Source organism: Chiroxiphia lanceolata, chromosome 3 (assembly GCF_009829145.1).
Source record: "Chiroxiphia lanceolata isolate bChiLan1 chromosome 3, bChiLan1.pri, whole genome shotgun sequence".
NCBI classification, from domain to species: Eukaryota; Metazoa; Chordata; class Aves; order Passeriformes; family Pipridae; genus Chiroxiphia; species Chiroxiphia lanceolata.
Genome location: NC_045639.1, coordinates 3,628,251 through 3,641,626, shown reverse-complemented (window position 1 = coordinate 3,641,626; position 13,376 = coordinate 3,628,251). Strand labels below are relative to the sequence as shown.

General features: G+C 40.3%; 1 protein-coding gene across 3 annotated transcripts in view; it reads left to right on the top strand.

Annotated features, from left to right (window-relative positions):
• Positions 1–13,376, top strand: part of XPO1 (exportin 1) — a 33,920-nt gene that overhangs the window by 16,775 nt on the left and 3,769 nt on the right. For all 3 annotated transcript variants that reach the window (XM_032682355.1, XM_032682357.1, XM_032682356.1), the window contains exons 5-20: positions 2,632–2,693; positions 2,771–2,815; positions 2,905–3,086; positions 3,499–3,547; positions 3,642–3,761; positions 3,869–3,997; positions 4,614–4,772; positions 6,159–6,356; positions 6,995–7,133; positions 8,295–8,476; positions 9,291–9,447; positions 9,564–9,727; positions 10,303–10,437; positions 11,361–11,544; positions 12,593–12,699; positions 13,051–13,245. In XM_032682355.1, the coding sequence (XP_032538246.1) occupies positions 2,632–2,693; positions 2,771–2,815; positions 2,905–3,086; positions 3,499–3,547; positions 3,642–3,761; positions 3,869–3,997; positions 4,614–4,772; positions 6,159–6,356; positions 6,995–7,133; positions 8,295–8,476; positions 9,291–9,447; positions 9,564–9,727; positions 10,303–10,437; positions 11,361–11,544; positions 12,593–12,699; positions 13,051–13,245 (2,207 nt within the window). The remainder of the gene's footprint in view (positions 1–2,631; positions 2,694–2,770; positions 2,816–2,904; positions 3,087–3,498; positions 3,548–3,641; positions 3,762–3,868; positions 3,998–4,613; positions 4,773–6,158; positions 6,357–6,994; positions 7,134–8,294; positions 8,477–9,290; positions 9,448–9,563; positions 9,728–10,302; positions 10,438–11,360; positions 11,545–12,592; positions 12,700–13,050; positions 13,246–13,376) is intronic.

The window sequence follows — 13,376 nt, the reverse complement described above, 5'->3', positions numbered from 1 at the left end:
AGTTTTCAGTTTTAGTGCATGTTTGCCTCTCTGGAGACAAGGAACTTTCACAGAAGGACTACAGTGTTTAATGTACATCCAGGAATGTTCTGTAAGGCCTTGAGTTCATGGCCTTGCTCTGTCCTCCTTTTTTTTTTTTTTTTTTTTTTGTACTTTGTACTCAAGTACTTCTTGTGCTTCACTTATTAGCAAATGGGGTGACAGTGACCATGTGCAGCCCTTCTGCTAATTGGGACATATTTGGATGATCTGCTGATAAAGGTGTTCCTCACCTGGGCACTTCCCTGCCAGCTTAGCTGAGACATCAAAGTTGGTTAAAGAAAGGTTTTAACTACTGAACATTCTTGGTAACTCTGGTTTTTTCTCAGTTTAGCCCTTGAACTTGAGCAGGTGGTAGAATTGCCAGTTCTGTTGCACTGAAAGTTTTGGAATGGGAAACGGGATCTGCTCCCTTTGCTTGCAGGTTGTTGTGAGTTCAGTGCAGTTGTAACATCAGCTGGTCCTTGAAGAACATTAAGCGTGCCCTGGGTACTGTGGCTGGTGTGTTGTGTTTTATTGTTTTATTGGAAGGTCTGTTTTCCAGGAATGTCTCTGTCTCTTCCTGTTTGGCTCAGGGAAGGGTCTGAACTTGGCAGTTGTGTTCTTGCCACCTTCAAACTTGTTCAGCTGCTTGTGATGGAAGGAGACCTTCTAGGCAGTGGTTGTGTGGCTGGTGCATGTGCTGTGCCTGCCTCCCTAAAATAGCACTTCCCTTGAAGTTCCCAAAACACTTTCAGGCACATCCCATGGACCTCTACCCTGGAGCAGTTTTTTTTTGGATGTGTCCTGCTGAAAAATGGTAATGAGCCTGCGTGTTGATTTTTGTCGGAACACAAAGCTGACATGTATTTGTTCTGCTGAGGATTATCTTTCCTATGGGATCATAAAGAAATGAGTTATTAAATGTGGAGCAGGAACCACTTGAGGTAAAAAAAAAAAAAAGAAAATTACATTTAAGCCAAAAAGAGCATTAGAGAATTGGATAGCTGCTGCTTTTAAGGGATTAGAAATATGACTTTGTTCATTGGAAGACCTCAGCAGCCTGCAGTGTAAAAAGGAGAAAACTTTCTAGGTTGTCTTTTGAGCTGTGGGGACCATTTTTACTTTTATTTTTATTGTCTCGATGGACAAGCTGTGGAGCAGAGCAGCTGTTTGTGTCTGCTGGTCTCAAGGCCAGATCAGTGGTAGCATAATATTCAAATTGTTCCTGAACAGCACAATTCCATTGATGCAGCAGGATGGAAAATAACATAAATTAGCAGTCAGAACTCTTAAGAACAATATTAACTTTTTAATTCCTTTTTGAAATGCAAAGAGTTGCAACAGTAGGTTTCCCTTAGTGGTTTGGCAGACAGTTATAATAGTTTAATTTCTGGCTCTGCAAACCTATTTCCATCCTATTTTTGGTGGCTTTCATATCTCATTTGTGAATTGCTGTAGTGCTTCAGCAAAGTGTGTTTATTTTTTAGCTTTAAAACACTAGAACAGACCTATGATGTCAGACTAGTGCTTGGTAATAACTCTTACCTGGGCACTGACAGTGCTCCTTATTTTATTAATAACTGGAGAACTGTGAATTGATCTCAGTTGATGATGATGAATAGTTTCATTTGCAATTGGAACTACCTGCAGAACAGCTCCTGTCTGGTTCCTATCTAAGGCCTCAAAGTCTAGATCTGGTTTTGCCAGATTTCATGGGAATGCAATTACTAAACTGTCTCTTTTAATCCTCCTGCTTAGGCCTGAAATGCAAAAAAAAAAAAAAAAATTACTAAATTTGCTGAAGTCTTAGACAAGTTTTTAAAACTTAACACAGTGGATTATACCTTCAACATAAGGCACTCTTACAGTGACAGTTTTTTCTGGAATCTTCAACATGTTGCCTCCATGAGTCAGTTGACTGTCTTGCTGGAGAAATGATTTGAAACCAGATTTTTGGGTTCATGGATTTGAATGGCAAAACATCCACCTATTCTGGGATGTCGCTTCCTTATGGCAACAAAACACTTGCCCCAGTTTGAAGGGTTTAATCCCCGCTGTGCTCAGATGGGTCGTGGGGTCAGAGCTGGGTTGGAGTGGAACTGCTGGAATATTCACCAAGGTCATGACTCCAGATCCTCCTTTCCTTGGGAGTCACGTGGTTTTGGGATGAAAAGTCACCTGGAAAGCCGTTGTTTCCGTGGCTGCAGTAGTTGAGAGGTTGATGGTGAGGAGGGACATGAGCATTAGGTGGCAAAATGAAACCTCAGGCTGTGGAACTTCACGGTGGGTTTTTTTGGTTCTGTGGTGGAGCTGAAAACTCTAAAATCATTTAAAAACACCTTTAGAAGAAACATAACCAAATGATCGATGTGTAAGCAAAAAAAAAAAGAAAAAGCATTGAACTAGAATTTACTAATTTTGTACATCCAAAAAATCCTCTTGCAGAATTGGTAGAGGTGATTTTTTTTTCATTTAGCTCACTGACACGTACAAATGTGGTCCTGACAGGTGTTTCTTTTTAAAAATGCAAAGGGTCTGAAATCAGAAATGTTTGTAACTACACCAGTGATATGTGGCCTAGTTGAAAATAAATTCCTACCTCTCCTGCAGGTATTAAAAAGTATGTTGTTGGCCTAATTATCAAGACCTCATCTGACCCAACGTGTGTAGAAGTAAGTGAATCCTTCTGAGGGGAGGGCGAGGGAGGGGAGTATTGGGCATAACCTGACTGGTCTCTTCTCTCCTGCAGAAAGAGAAAGTGTATATTGGCAAACTGAATATGATCCTTGTTCAGGTGAGCTGGAGTTCCTAAAATTTTGAATTTTGCTGTTAAGTCCCTGCCTTTGCCGCACGTGTCTCACCTTTGGCTGCTTCGCTTTGCAGATCTTGAAACAGGAATGGCCCAAGCACTGGCCAACCTTTATAAGTGACATTGTGGGAGCCAGCAGGACTAGTGAGAGCCTTTGTCAGAACAACATGGTCATCCTTAAGCTCTTGAGTGAAGAGGTGTTTGATTTTTCCAGCGGCCAGATCACTCAAGTAAAAGCTAAGCATTTGAAAGACAGGCAAGTATATATGTTTAAGCTTAACTAACAGGGCAGACTTTGTGCTTGCTGCTGTTTCAGTTGCTCTCACTTTGTGTGAACACCTACAGGTGTCTAATTCCATTTCAGAGAGCTGGTTTTTCTTTAAAGCAGGGATGTCTAACTATTGTACAGGCAGGGATTTCTACCTTGTTGCAAGTAGCATCTGTTGACTGGTTCCTCCCCTTCTAACAGATTGTATTCCCTAAGCCAGAATTTGCAGGCACAGGCTTCAAGCTACTTCAAAACATGCATTATTACCCTGAAAGTGGGTAAAAACCAGGTGGCTTGTGAATGCAAGATATAGGTCTTCAGGACCTGTTTTGTGTGCATAGATATTTCAATTTATGATGTGGCAATGCTTAATTTTTTAAATTTATTTTGGTTTTTACAGCATGTGCAATGAATTCTCTCAGATATTTCAGCTGTGTCAGTTTGTGATGGTAAGTCATATCTCTTTACTGATGTTTTTAAAAATTCTGCCCCTCTCCTGCCAAACAGCGTCACAATGTCATAAACACTGCTGGTCCTTTACAGGAAAACTCCCAAAATGCTCCCTTAGTCCACGCAACTTTGGAAACTTTGCTACGATTTCTGAACTGGATTCCTCTGGGATATATATTTGAGACCAAGTTAATCAGCACACTAATATACAAGGTACTTCTGCAAAAAAAAAAAAAAAAAAAAGATTCCTCTTAACTTTTCTACATTTTTTTTTGAGTGCAACACTTCTGTGACGCTCTTTGTTTTCCTTTTCTCAACAGTTCTTAAATGTTCCCATGTTTCGAAACGTCTCTTTGAAGTGCCTCACAGAGATTGCAGGGGTCAGTGTAAGCCAATATGAAGAACAATTTGTAACACTTTTTACACTGACCATGATGCAGTTAAAACAGGTAATGGTTTTTTTTACAAATCTCTCTTTGTCCCAAAACCAGTTTCTGTAAAACCTACTGCAGTTGACAATTTTACATCCATTACATCAGATTTCCTGACAGGACAAGTATTGTTCTTCACTGGTATTTGTGGCATGATTAGAAGATGCTGAGTGTATTTTTGTGACTCATTTGCAGCTATGTTGGTTTGATTAACTAATTAATTTTGAGCACTTGGGCTGTCTGGTGCAGAAAGTGGAGAGAGGCACAACAAAATGTGTTTCTTAAGGCTTAAACTGACCCAACACTCTGCAAGTTGCTAGTTAATTTTTGGAACATCTATCATATAAAACATACATGAAATTTTATATAATTTGATGATTCCCCTCTGAGCAGTTCAGATTCTTCAGGTGCACGAGTCTGTAACTTTCTTCACAGTATTTGCATCACAAGTAGATGCTTAAAGGGGTTTTTTGACAGTTTTTTCCTCTCTTTGCAATGCTGGGAGGTTCTGCATGAAGAACAGAAGGTTTTGTTGTTTGTTTTTTCCCAAAAGAGCAAAATATTTGCTGATACACAATAGTTCTTCTGTATAAAAAGGGAAATTCTTGATTGTACCTCCATCCTTTTTTATTAGATGCTTCCTTTAAATACCAATATCCGACTTGCTTACTCGAATGGCAAAGATGATGAACAGAACTTCATCCAGAATCTCAGTTTGTTCCTCTGCACCTTCCTCAAGGAACATGGTCTGCTTATAGAGAAAAGATTAAATCTGAGGGAAACACTAATGGAGGTGAGTTCCTTGCTTTATCCAGCTTAAAAATGTATACAAATGTGTTTTCACGCTCACTGCAATTTTTAAATCATTGTACTCAACCCTAACCCATAGTAAATTTGGTTGCCAGTATCAAACTGTAGCTCATTTAGAACTCAGGGGTATCACTTTTTTAGTTTAAAAGAACAACTGCCAGCAGTTCCCAGATAATTCTTGAATTGGCAGGTAGTAAGTGTTCAGAATAACTGGGAATCAGGTGAGCACAACTCAAGGCTCAGGTTGCTGCTGTGTTAGAAAGACCTGTCTAAATGCCTGAAGCTCTTGCATGGCCTTTGCAATTGTGTGCAAATCAAAGTGCAATTTTTAGGTATTGACCTCCTTCCTCGTCAGCATAACTGTGTTAAATTCTTCTTTAAAACAGGTGTTTACAAAGCTTGGTTCTCAACAACTTGAGTCTTGTTTAGGATATTGGTTTAACAAAGTACTTAGACTGGCCTAAAATGGCTGCAGATTTAACTTGATACATTCTAGTATAACAGAGCCTGGTACAGGTCATTCTGACCTGTTTATTCCTGCACTTCGTGCAGATCTCCTGAAGTTGTTCCACAGGCTCATTGGACTAGTGAAGGAAGCCACATCAGTTATTTCAAGTGAAATTACCAAGAGGAATTGATGTGTGTAAAATGAATGTATGGTTCTAATTTTAAATCCCTCTCTTGATGCTCGATAAGATCTTTATCTTCTAAAACATTGCAAGTTGTTCTAGTACCTGAGCTGTGAAAATGTCTTCAGATTTTTATCACCAGGGAACTGAAAAATAAGCTTAAGCAAAAAATGTTTGTCTGTGTAGCTCTGATTTCTATGGTTGGTGTCTCAGCTTGTCAGAATTGCATCGGTGGCTTTCCCCTCTCAGCCTGCTCTCATTGTTCTGTCTGTAAAGAAGTTGAAAGTGTCCTGGCAGATGACTTCTGTGGGAAGCAAAGGAGCAGTATTGCAGGGTGAAAGGATCCAGAACAAAGCAGCAGTAATAGTGTTGAGAATAGCAATCCCTGTCACCAGCTGTTGAGGGCTTTGAGGCTCTGGCAATGCCCTGCAGAAGCTCCAGAGGCCACGGGTTTGATAATTTCCAAACAGGCTGCTTTGGTGATGACATTTTTTAGGATGTCTTTAGGCTCCTTCAGTTCTAAGAATCTGTACATGCTTTGAAAATAACAATAATTGACAGAACTCCTTGTTTGTGAGTTGCTCTACCAGTCACGACTCTGACTTGTAAGTAATGTCATTGCAGTGCTGCTACCTCTTCTTCCAAACTCTTGGCATTTTATCAGGATTGGGGATCACTGAGCTTGAAGCAACGTGGATAAATAATCAGTAATGGGCTGTTTAAACCACACTCTTTTCCAGGCTCTTCATTACATGCTGTTGGTATCAGAAGTTGAAGAAACTGAAATTTTCAAGATTTGTCTGGAATACTGGAACCATTTGGCTGCTGAGCTCTACAGGGAAAGTCCGTTCTCAACGTCCGCTTCTCCGCTGCTTTCGGGGAGCCAACACTTCGATGTTCCTCCAAGGAGGCAGCTTTACCTGCCTGTCTTGTCCAAGGTAATCCAGGCTTAAGGAAAGGCACTGGAAAGATCCAGGTACTGTTGGTGAAGTAAAGATTTTTGCCTCGTGCAAGGAGCGACCTGAGAAAACTCCCCTTTCTTTGGGTAGTTGGTAGTTGCTTCAACTCTAGTTCTGTAATAGCTGCAATTGTGAAAATACTTAAGGTGACACCACTGTATAACAAGAGTTAGTGTGGTGTTTCAGCTTTTTTAAGATACTTAAAGTAAGACTTAATTTTAAAATAAATCAGTGTTAAACGGTTTCTTTTAACAGAAAGGCTGGAGTGTTACACTTGGAGTAAAAACCTTTGTGTTTGGGAAAAGTGATCTCTAAAAGACCCCTGCTATGACATATGCATTTTGAATCTAAAAAGTTTATTTACTTCATAGGTTGGGTTTTTTTAACTACCCAGCTTGTTCATGGAGAGAGAGAGAGAAGTCAGCAGGCTCCGTTCTTAAAGGCTTGTTAGTTGTTATTTCTCTGTAGGATTTGTGTGTGAGCTGGATATATAACCTTTATATGGTTGAAACTGCCTGTTACCCAGTTACAAGGTGCTCTGTAAACACTTGTGGAAACTCTGGGAATGCTGGGAGTGCTTTTGTGTGAGAGCTGGATTCCCTTTTCTCTGCCCCCAGGTCCGGTTGCTCATGGTGAGCCGCATGGCCAAGCCTGAGGAAGTCCTGGTTGTGGAGAACGATCAAGGGGAGGTAGTTCGGGAATTCATGAAGGACACAGACTCCATAAACTTGTATAAAAACATGAGAGAAACGTTGGGTAAGTGGGCTGGCTGGAATTTGTGCCTGTGGATTGCAGGCATCGTTTAGGGGGGTTTTGGGGTAAGTAAAAAAATGTCAGAGTCCCAACTGACACTTGAGGGAGTGAGGGGAGTAGAGTTTCCAGATATTTAGGACACCAGACTTACACACTAAATATTTTTTATCAAGTGCAAATGGGAACACCGAGTGTTTAATAACAGATTTTTGCACTGGGAGTGTTTGTGGGAAAGCTGTGGGGGATGCAAAATGTATGTGGATTTTTTTATTCTCACCCTTGTCCTTTTGGTGCAGGTGCAGCCAGTGTGAGGTTAATTGTTCTAATTATTCTGATTGTCCACATTTTCACATGGAATGTGAAAAACTCTAGTACTATTGTATTAAATATTTGATTTATTGTATTAAAACAGTTACTGTATGTCCTGAGCCTTGGTTGTATTTCCAGATACAGGATTATTTATGTGAAAATGCAGATTTGGTTCATATTGCTTATAGTGTATTATCTTGTAAGATTCACTTAAAAAAAAGGGAGAATGTGGTGGAAGCTGTTTTCTGTGGTCCAGTAAAAATCTATTTCTGAACCTGGCCTTAAATTGCTCTTGACTTGCTGGGATTTAGAATTGTATATTGGAGACACTAATCCTATTAGAGGCTGATGCAAGTGTCTGAGTTGTGATACCTGAATCTTCCACCTGGGCCTGTTCAGGAGCATCAGCTCCATGTTATCCGTGGGTTATTGCACCAGCAGGCTTGGCAACACTGAAATAAAGAGGCAAAGAGGCTGTTTAATGTCCCCCATAGGAAGCCAATCCCATATTCCCTGTAGACCATCAGTACAGATGCCTTTGGGTAATAATTTAACTGGGCAGCTTTGCTGATTTGACTGGTATGTGAGACATTCATTGATTTGCACTTGCCACATTGTTCTGAGGGATCTCAGCAAAACATCACACGCAGGCAAACTCAATAAAATTTACTGTCCATCTTTAAAACACAGTTTCAACAAATTTGTGTTTAAATTATTATCCAATTTTGTCCCGAGTTCAGCAGAGGAGCATTGCAATTGCCTGATAGTTTCACTGTATTTTTATTCAGCTGCTCACAGAGTTACAATCCAATTGCTGCTTTAAAATGTGCCCTGTTCCACGTTGATGTCTTTCAGTTTATCTTACACACCTGGACTATGCAGACACAGAACGAATTATGACTGAAAAACTTCACAATCAAGTGAATGGGACAGAGTGGTCATGGAAAAACCTGAACACCCTGTGCTGGGCCATCGGCTCCATCAGCGGCGCGATGCACGAAGAGGATGAGAAGAGATTCCTGGTTACAGTAATTAAGGTATCCTGGAGCAGAACCAGCAGCTTGGTCACACTTCAGAGTCCATGCTCAAGAAACCAAGTGTACAGAAGCACTGCTCTGTGTTCTTAGAAAGCTGCCTTGTAAATGCAGGATGATGAGAGTAAATGAGTGGGAGATCTTCTGTCCTGAATTTAGGGCTGATAAATTTGTTAGCCATGAAGAATGCATTGATCCAAGCAGCCTTTTTTCTGTGGGGTGAAGTTTAGTTCATGGTGAAATGTTTTTCTTTGGGGATGCAGAAGAGCTGGAAAGGGATTGTTGATGAAATACAGGAGAGTGGCACGATAACCCACTATTTTAACTAGCCTAGCACCATGCTCCTTTGCTGTCTTCTGTATATTCATTAATAAAACTCAAATTTTTGTAAATATGTGCATAATATTTTTACAAGAGTAATGGACCTTTAACAGGTCATCTGAATTCATACAGAAGATTTAGTTTAATATCTTCTGTTTGACGTGAAGTGTGTATTTTATTGATATCAACCACTTAGACAGTACTGAGGACTGTGAGGCTTGTGGAAGTCCCCCCTGAAGGAATCTTTAGTTATACGTAAAAGGGAGATTCTGTAGTTCAAAATATAGTGATCTGGGTTTGCCTGAAACTGAAATGATTTCATCACCCCAATCTTAAACCACTTGGTTGTTTGTTTATTTTTTATTTCTTAATTTGGGTTTTGAACTCGATTATGGCAACCACTTTAATGTAGCTCCTTAGAGGATTTTATGCTTAAAGTGCTTTTAATTGAACTGGACAAACTTGAGGAGGAAACCAAGAATCTGTTGTGTTGCAGGATCTCCTGGGACTGTGTGAACAAAAGCGAGGAAAGGACAATAAAGCCATTATTGCATCAAATATTATGTATATAGTAGGTCAATACCCTCGGTTTTTGAGAGCTCACTGGAAATTCTTGAAGACAGTAGTCAACAAGCTGTTTGAATTTATGCATGGTAATTACCTGATTTTTTTTCTCATTTGTTGGTATAATTATTAAAAAAAAGATGCCTATACATGGACATGTATAGGGGAGAAAATACAAAGCAATAACTGCCTTGATTTGATTTAGAAACCCACGATGGTGTCCAGGACATGGCTTGTGATACCTTCATCAAAATAGCACAGAAATGCCGCCGGCATTTTGTCCAGGTGCAGGTGGGAGAGGTGATGCCATTTATTGATGAAATCTTGAACAACATCAACACAATCATCTGTGACCTTCAGCCACAGCAGGTATGTTTTGGTTCAGTGGCGTGGGTGATTCCTAAAGACTGATGGAAAGGTGCTTCTTAGGGAAAGGCAGGGGTTTTTCCAGTCATGAATTATATTCCTTGGGTTTTTGTTAGGGGACAAATAGCACAGGTTGCTTTGAGATGTTACTTGGAAACGCTTGGAAGTGGAATTAAAGTGTTGTTCAGTTGGAATTTTTGAGTTCTGGAATATTTTAACCTGAAAAGAAGACATCAAATCTAACTTAGTGCTTCTGCTTTGGGAAGGAGCAGTACTATACTATAACAGTATATTTGGACAGTGGTTGTATTTTTGAAGGAGGGGGTGAGGACCAATCCAAAAGGAAAGGGGAAATGTGTCCTGGAAGTGAGAATAGTGTTCACATGTGACACTCACTGAGACGTTGCAATAACGTACTGAAACTTTGGGCAGAGTGGATCTGGCATCTGGAAAAAAGCACTTCCAGGAGCAATGGAAGCCAGTTTTTAAACATGTCTGGCTATGTTTAAAGTTTTTTCTCCCTCCTTTTTAACCTTTTTAACCTCCCTGCTTGCTGTGCTGCTGCTTTCCCCCCCCAGGTGCACACGTTTTACGAAGCAGTGGGATACATGATCGGGGCACAGACAGACCAGACTGTGCAGGAGCACCTGATAGAAAAGTACATGTTGCTGCCCAACCAGGTGTGGGACAGCATCATCCAACAGGCAACAAAGGTGAGCTCAGAAGTTCTAAATGTCTTCCATGTTCAGGTGAAAAGCTGCTAAATGTTTATTTTTGCATGTTTTCACATGAAGTGCACAGAACTGGGCTGGACTTCACGACGTGATGGCTAAAAACAGTCACTGACGTGACAATGAAAGTTCTGTTTTGAGAGAGGAGACTTAAATGACAAAATATTTATTTAAATCTGATTGAAAGCACAGTTTTTTGTTAGTGCACAGGGTAGATTTTTTTTTTTTCCAGTAGATTTTTAAAGGCCTTTCACCTGGCTGAGTGGGTTTTCTTTTTGGACAACAAGAAAGTTATAATGCTAAAAATACTGTAAAGCACGTCTTTACTTCTTACTTTTACATTCCATCTCTTTCAGCCTTCCAAAATACTTAAAGAACAGCAGTCTTGACACTGCACAAGAGACAATCCATTTGCAGTTAATCTAATTAAGAGCCTGAAACTTCAGCGAGCTTGAGTTGCTTTTCCTACTCTGACTTCCCTCTTAAAAAAAGACCATTTCCACTGCATTTCCTTTGGACCACTTTGGTTTTCACCTTCTTCTTAATCTCCTTAGGGTTTTTTCCCTTTCTGTAACTAGAGTAATGCTTGTACCACTGCAGCAAAAATACTTCTGCAGATGAGCAGAATTAAATAATTTCAAGTGTTATCCTGACTCTGTAGATACTGGCAAGTGCCATGAAATAAAGAGCAGTATATGTATATATATATATGTATATATATATATACACATATATGTATATATATATGTATATATATATATATATGTATGTAAAGTCCATGAATGTCAATGATGTATTCTTTAAGGCAGTGTATAAGATAAATTGTTTCAACTTCAGGCCTTTATGTTGAAAGCCACAGTGCAGTTGTGCACTAACCCAGATTAACTCTTAATTTTTTTTAACAGAATGTTGATATCCTAAAGGATCCTGAAACAGTCAAGCAGCTTGGTAGCATTCTGAAAACCAATGTGAGAGCGTGTAAAGCAGTTGGCCACCCCTTTGTGATTCAGCTTGGAAGAATTTATTTAGATATGCTGAATGTGTACAAGTGCCTAAGTGAAAATATTTCTGCAGCTATTCAGGCTAATGGTAAGAAATTCCAGGTTCTTCCTGAAAATGGGGGGTAAGCAGTGTCTGCCATCAGGTTTCAAAGTACATTCCAATTAGGTTATTGTCACTGTTTGGATTTACTGTTTGGGATAGTAGAAAAGAATTGAAAGTGCTTGCTTCAATCTCTTTGTTAACCAGTCGTTTTATTGAAATAAAGAACTCCCAGTTTTAGAGGGAGGAAAAAACATCTCTGAATGAGAAGGTTTAAGGAAGATTGAGAACAGTGGAGATGCTTACTTAGAATTAATAGGCATCTTGCTGAGACCAAGTAGTGTGTGTTCTTGGAGCTGACTCTGATTTTTGAGTGTTAAAAGCCTCTCTGTAAATAGAATCTCAGCCATTTCCTCAGAAGCTGTTGGCAGGTTTTGTACCAGACTCTGCTGCTCCCGAGCTGCGTTGCAGAATTGTGAGTGAAGAGGCCTCGAAAGTCAGGATAAATCAGGCTTTCAGTCACAGAGGAGGAATTATCAATTACCTCACATAGCTATTTTTACCAGATAAATAAGGGCCTGTGGTGTCTCAGCAGAAGGTGCTTCTGTGGTGGTTCATTACGAGATTAAATGAGTCAGTTGTTGAGTTCTGTGTTCTGAGCGTTTCTCAGGCCGGTGCAGACGATGATACCTGGAAATGGGAATGTTAAATGGAACTTGGAAACGGAGCAGCTGCTTTACCTTGAAGCAGATTCTCAGAATTCAGGAGAAAAGTGGCTGAGAAATCAATACATTTTCATTCAGCAGCTCTAATGGCCAGAATTTGTCCTTGTCAGACACAGTGAATTTTAGGAAGCAGTTGCTGGGGCTGTAGGCCTGGTGTTCTCCTTGGCCAGCAACTGCTGGGAATGCAGTTACCTCAGAGCATGTTTTTACAATTGGTGAAGATTAAAGACAAAGGAAGCCTTTAACAGTCTTTTTAATTTGGATATAAAAATCAAGCATTCTCAGTTCTGTTAATGTCAGCCTCATCTTCTATTTTTGTTTTTTTTTTTTTCACACCTCACACAATTAACTGAAGCTTTAAAATTTTCCAGGTGAAATGGTAACAAAGCAGCCCTTGATTAGAAGTATGAGGACTGTAAAAAGGGAAACTCTAAAACTAATTTCTGGCTGGGTGAGCAGGTCCAATGATCCACAGATGGTAAGTAGATGCATTTTGTACAAATAACTCCTAAGGCGGAATTGGGAAGAGCTCTGGTTTGTGTTCTGTTGATTGAACCAGTTGGTCACAGGAGAACTTGTTTCAGGAGGTCTGTAAAATAGAAAGGAGAGGTAAGCTTAGCTATGTTTGAGATACTTCAGTTTTTAGCTGAGGGTGATCTTGGAGGGAATCAAAGAGGTTTAAGAGCCCTGTGGGAAGGTGGATACAGAGGATGGGAACGTATTTCAGCTTCCCCGTTGAGTTCCAGGCAACCCTTTCCCTTAGGAACCGCGTGCTGGAGCCTTTGCTCCGTAGCTGCACTGCATAACCACGGTTTACTCTTCCAATTAGGTAGCTGAAAACTTTGTTCCTCCGTTGTTGGATGCAGTTCTCATCGACTACCAGCGGAACGTGCCTGCGGCGCGGGAGCCCGAGGTGCTCAGCACCATGGCCATCATTGTCAACAAGCTGGGGGGGCACATCACTGCTGAAATACCTCAGATCTTCGATGCTGTCTTTGAGTGCACATTAAACATGATCAACAAGGTATTTATGTTTCAGCTCGGGACAAGGCAGCTCCCCTGGAATATCATTTCCATACTGGTGTCTCGTGAATCACCTCCCTGGTTTTTTGCCAGTCACGAAGTTGAATTTGATGAAATTTCTGCTCAAATCAT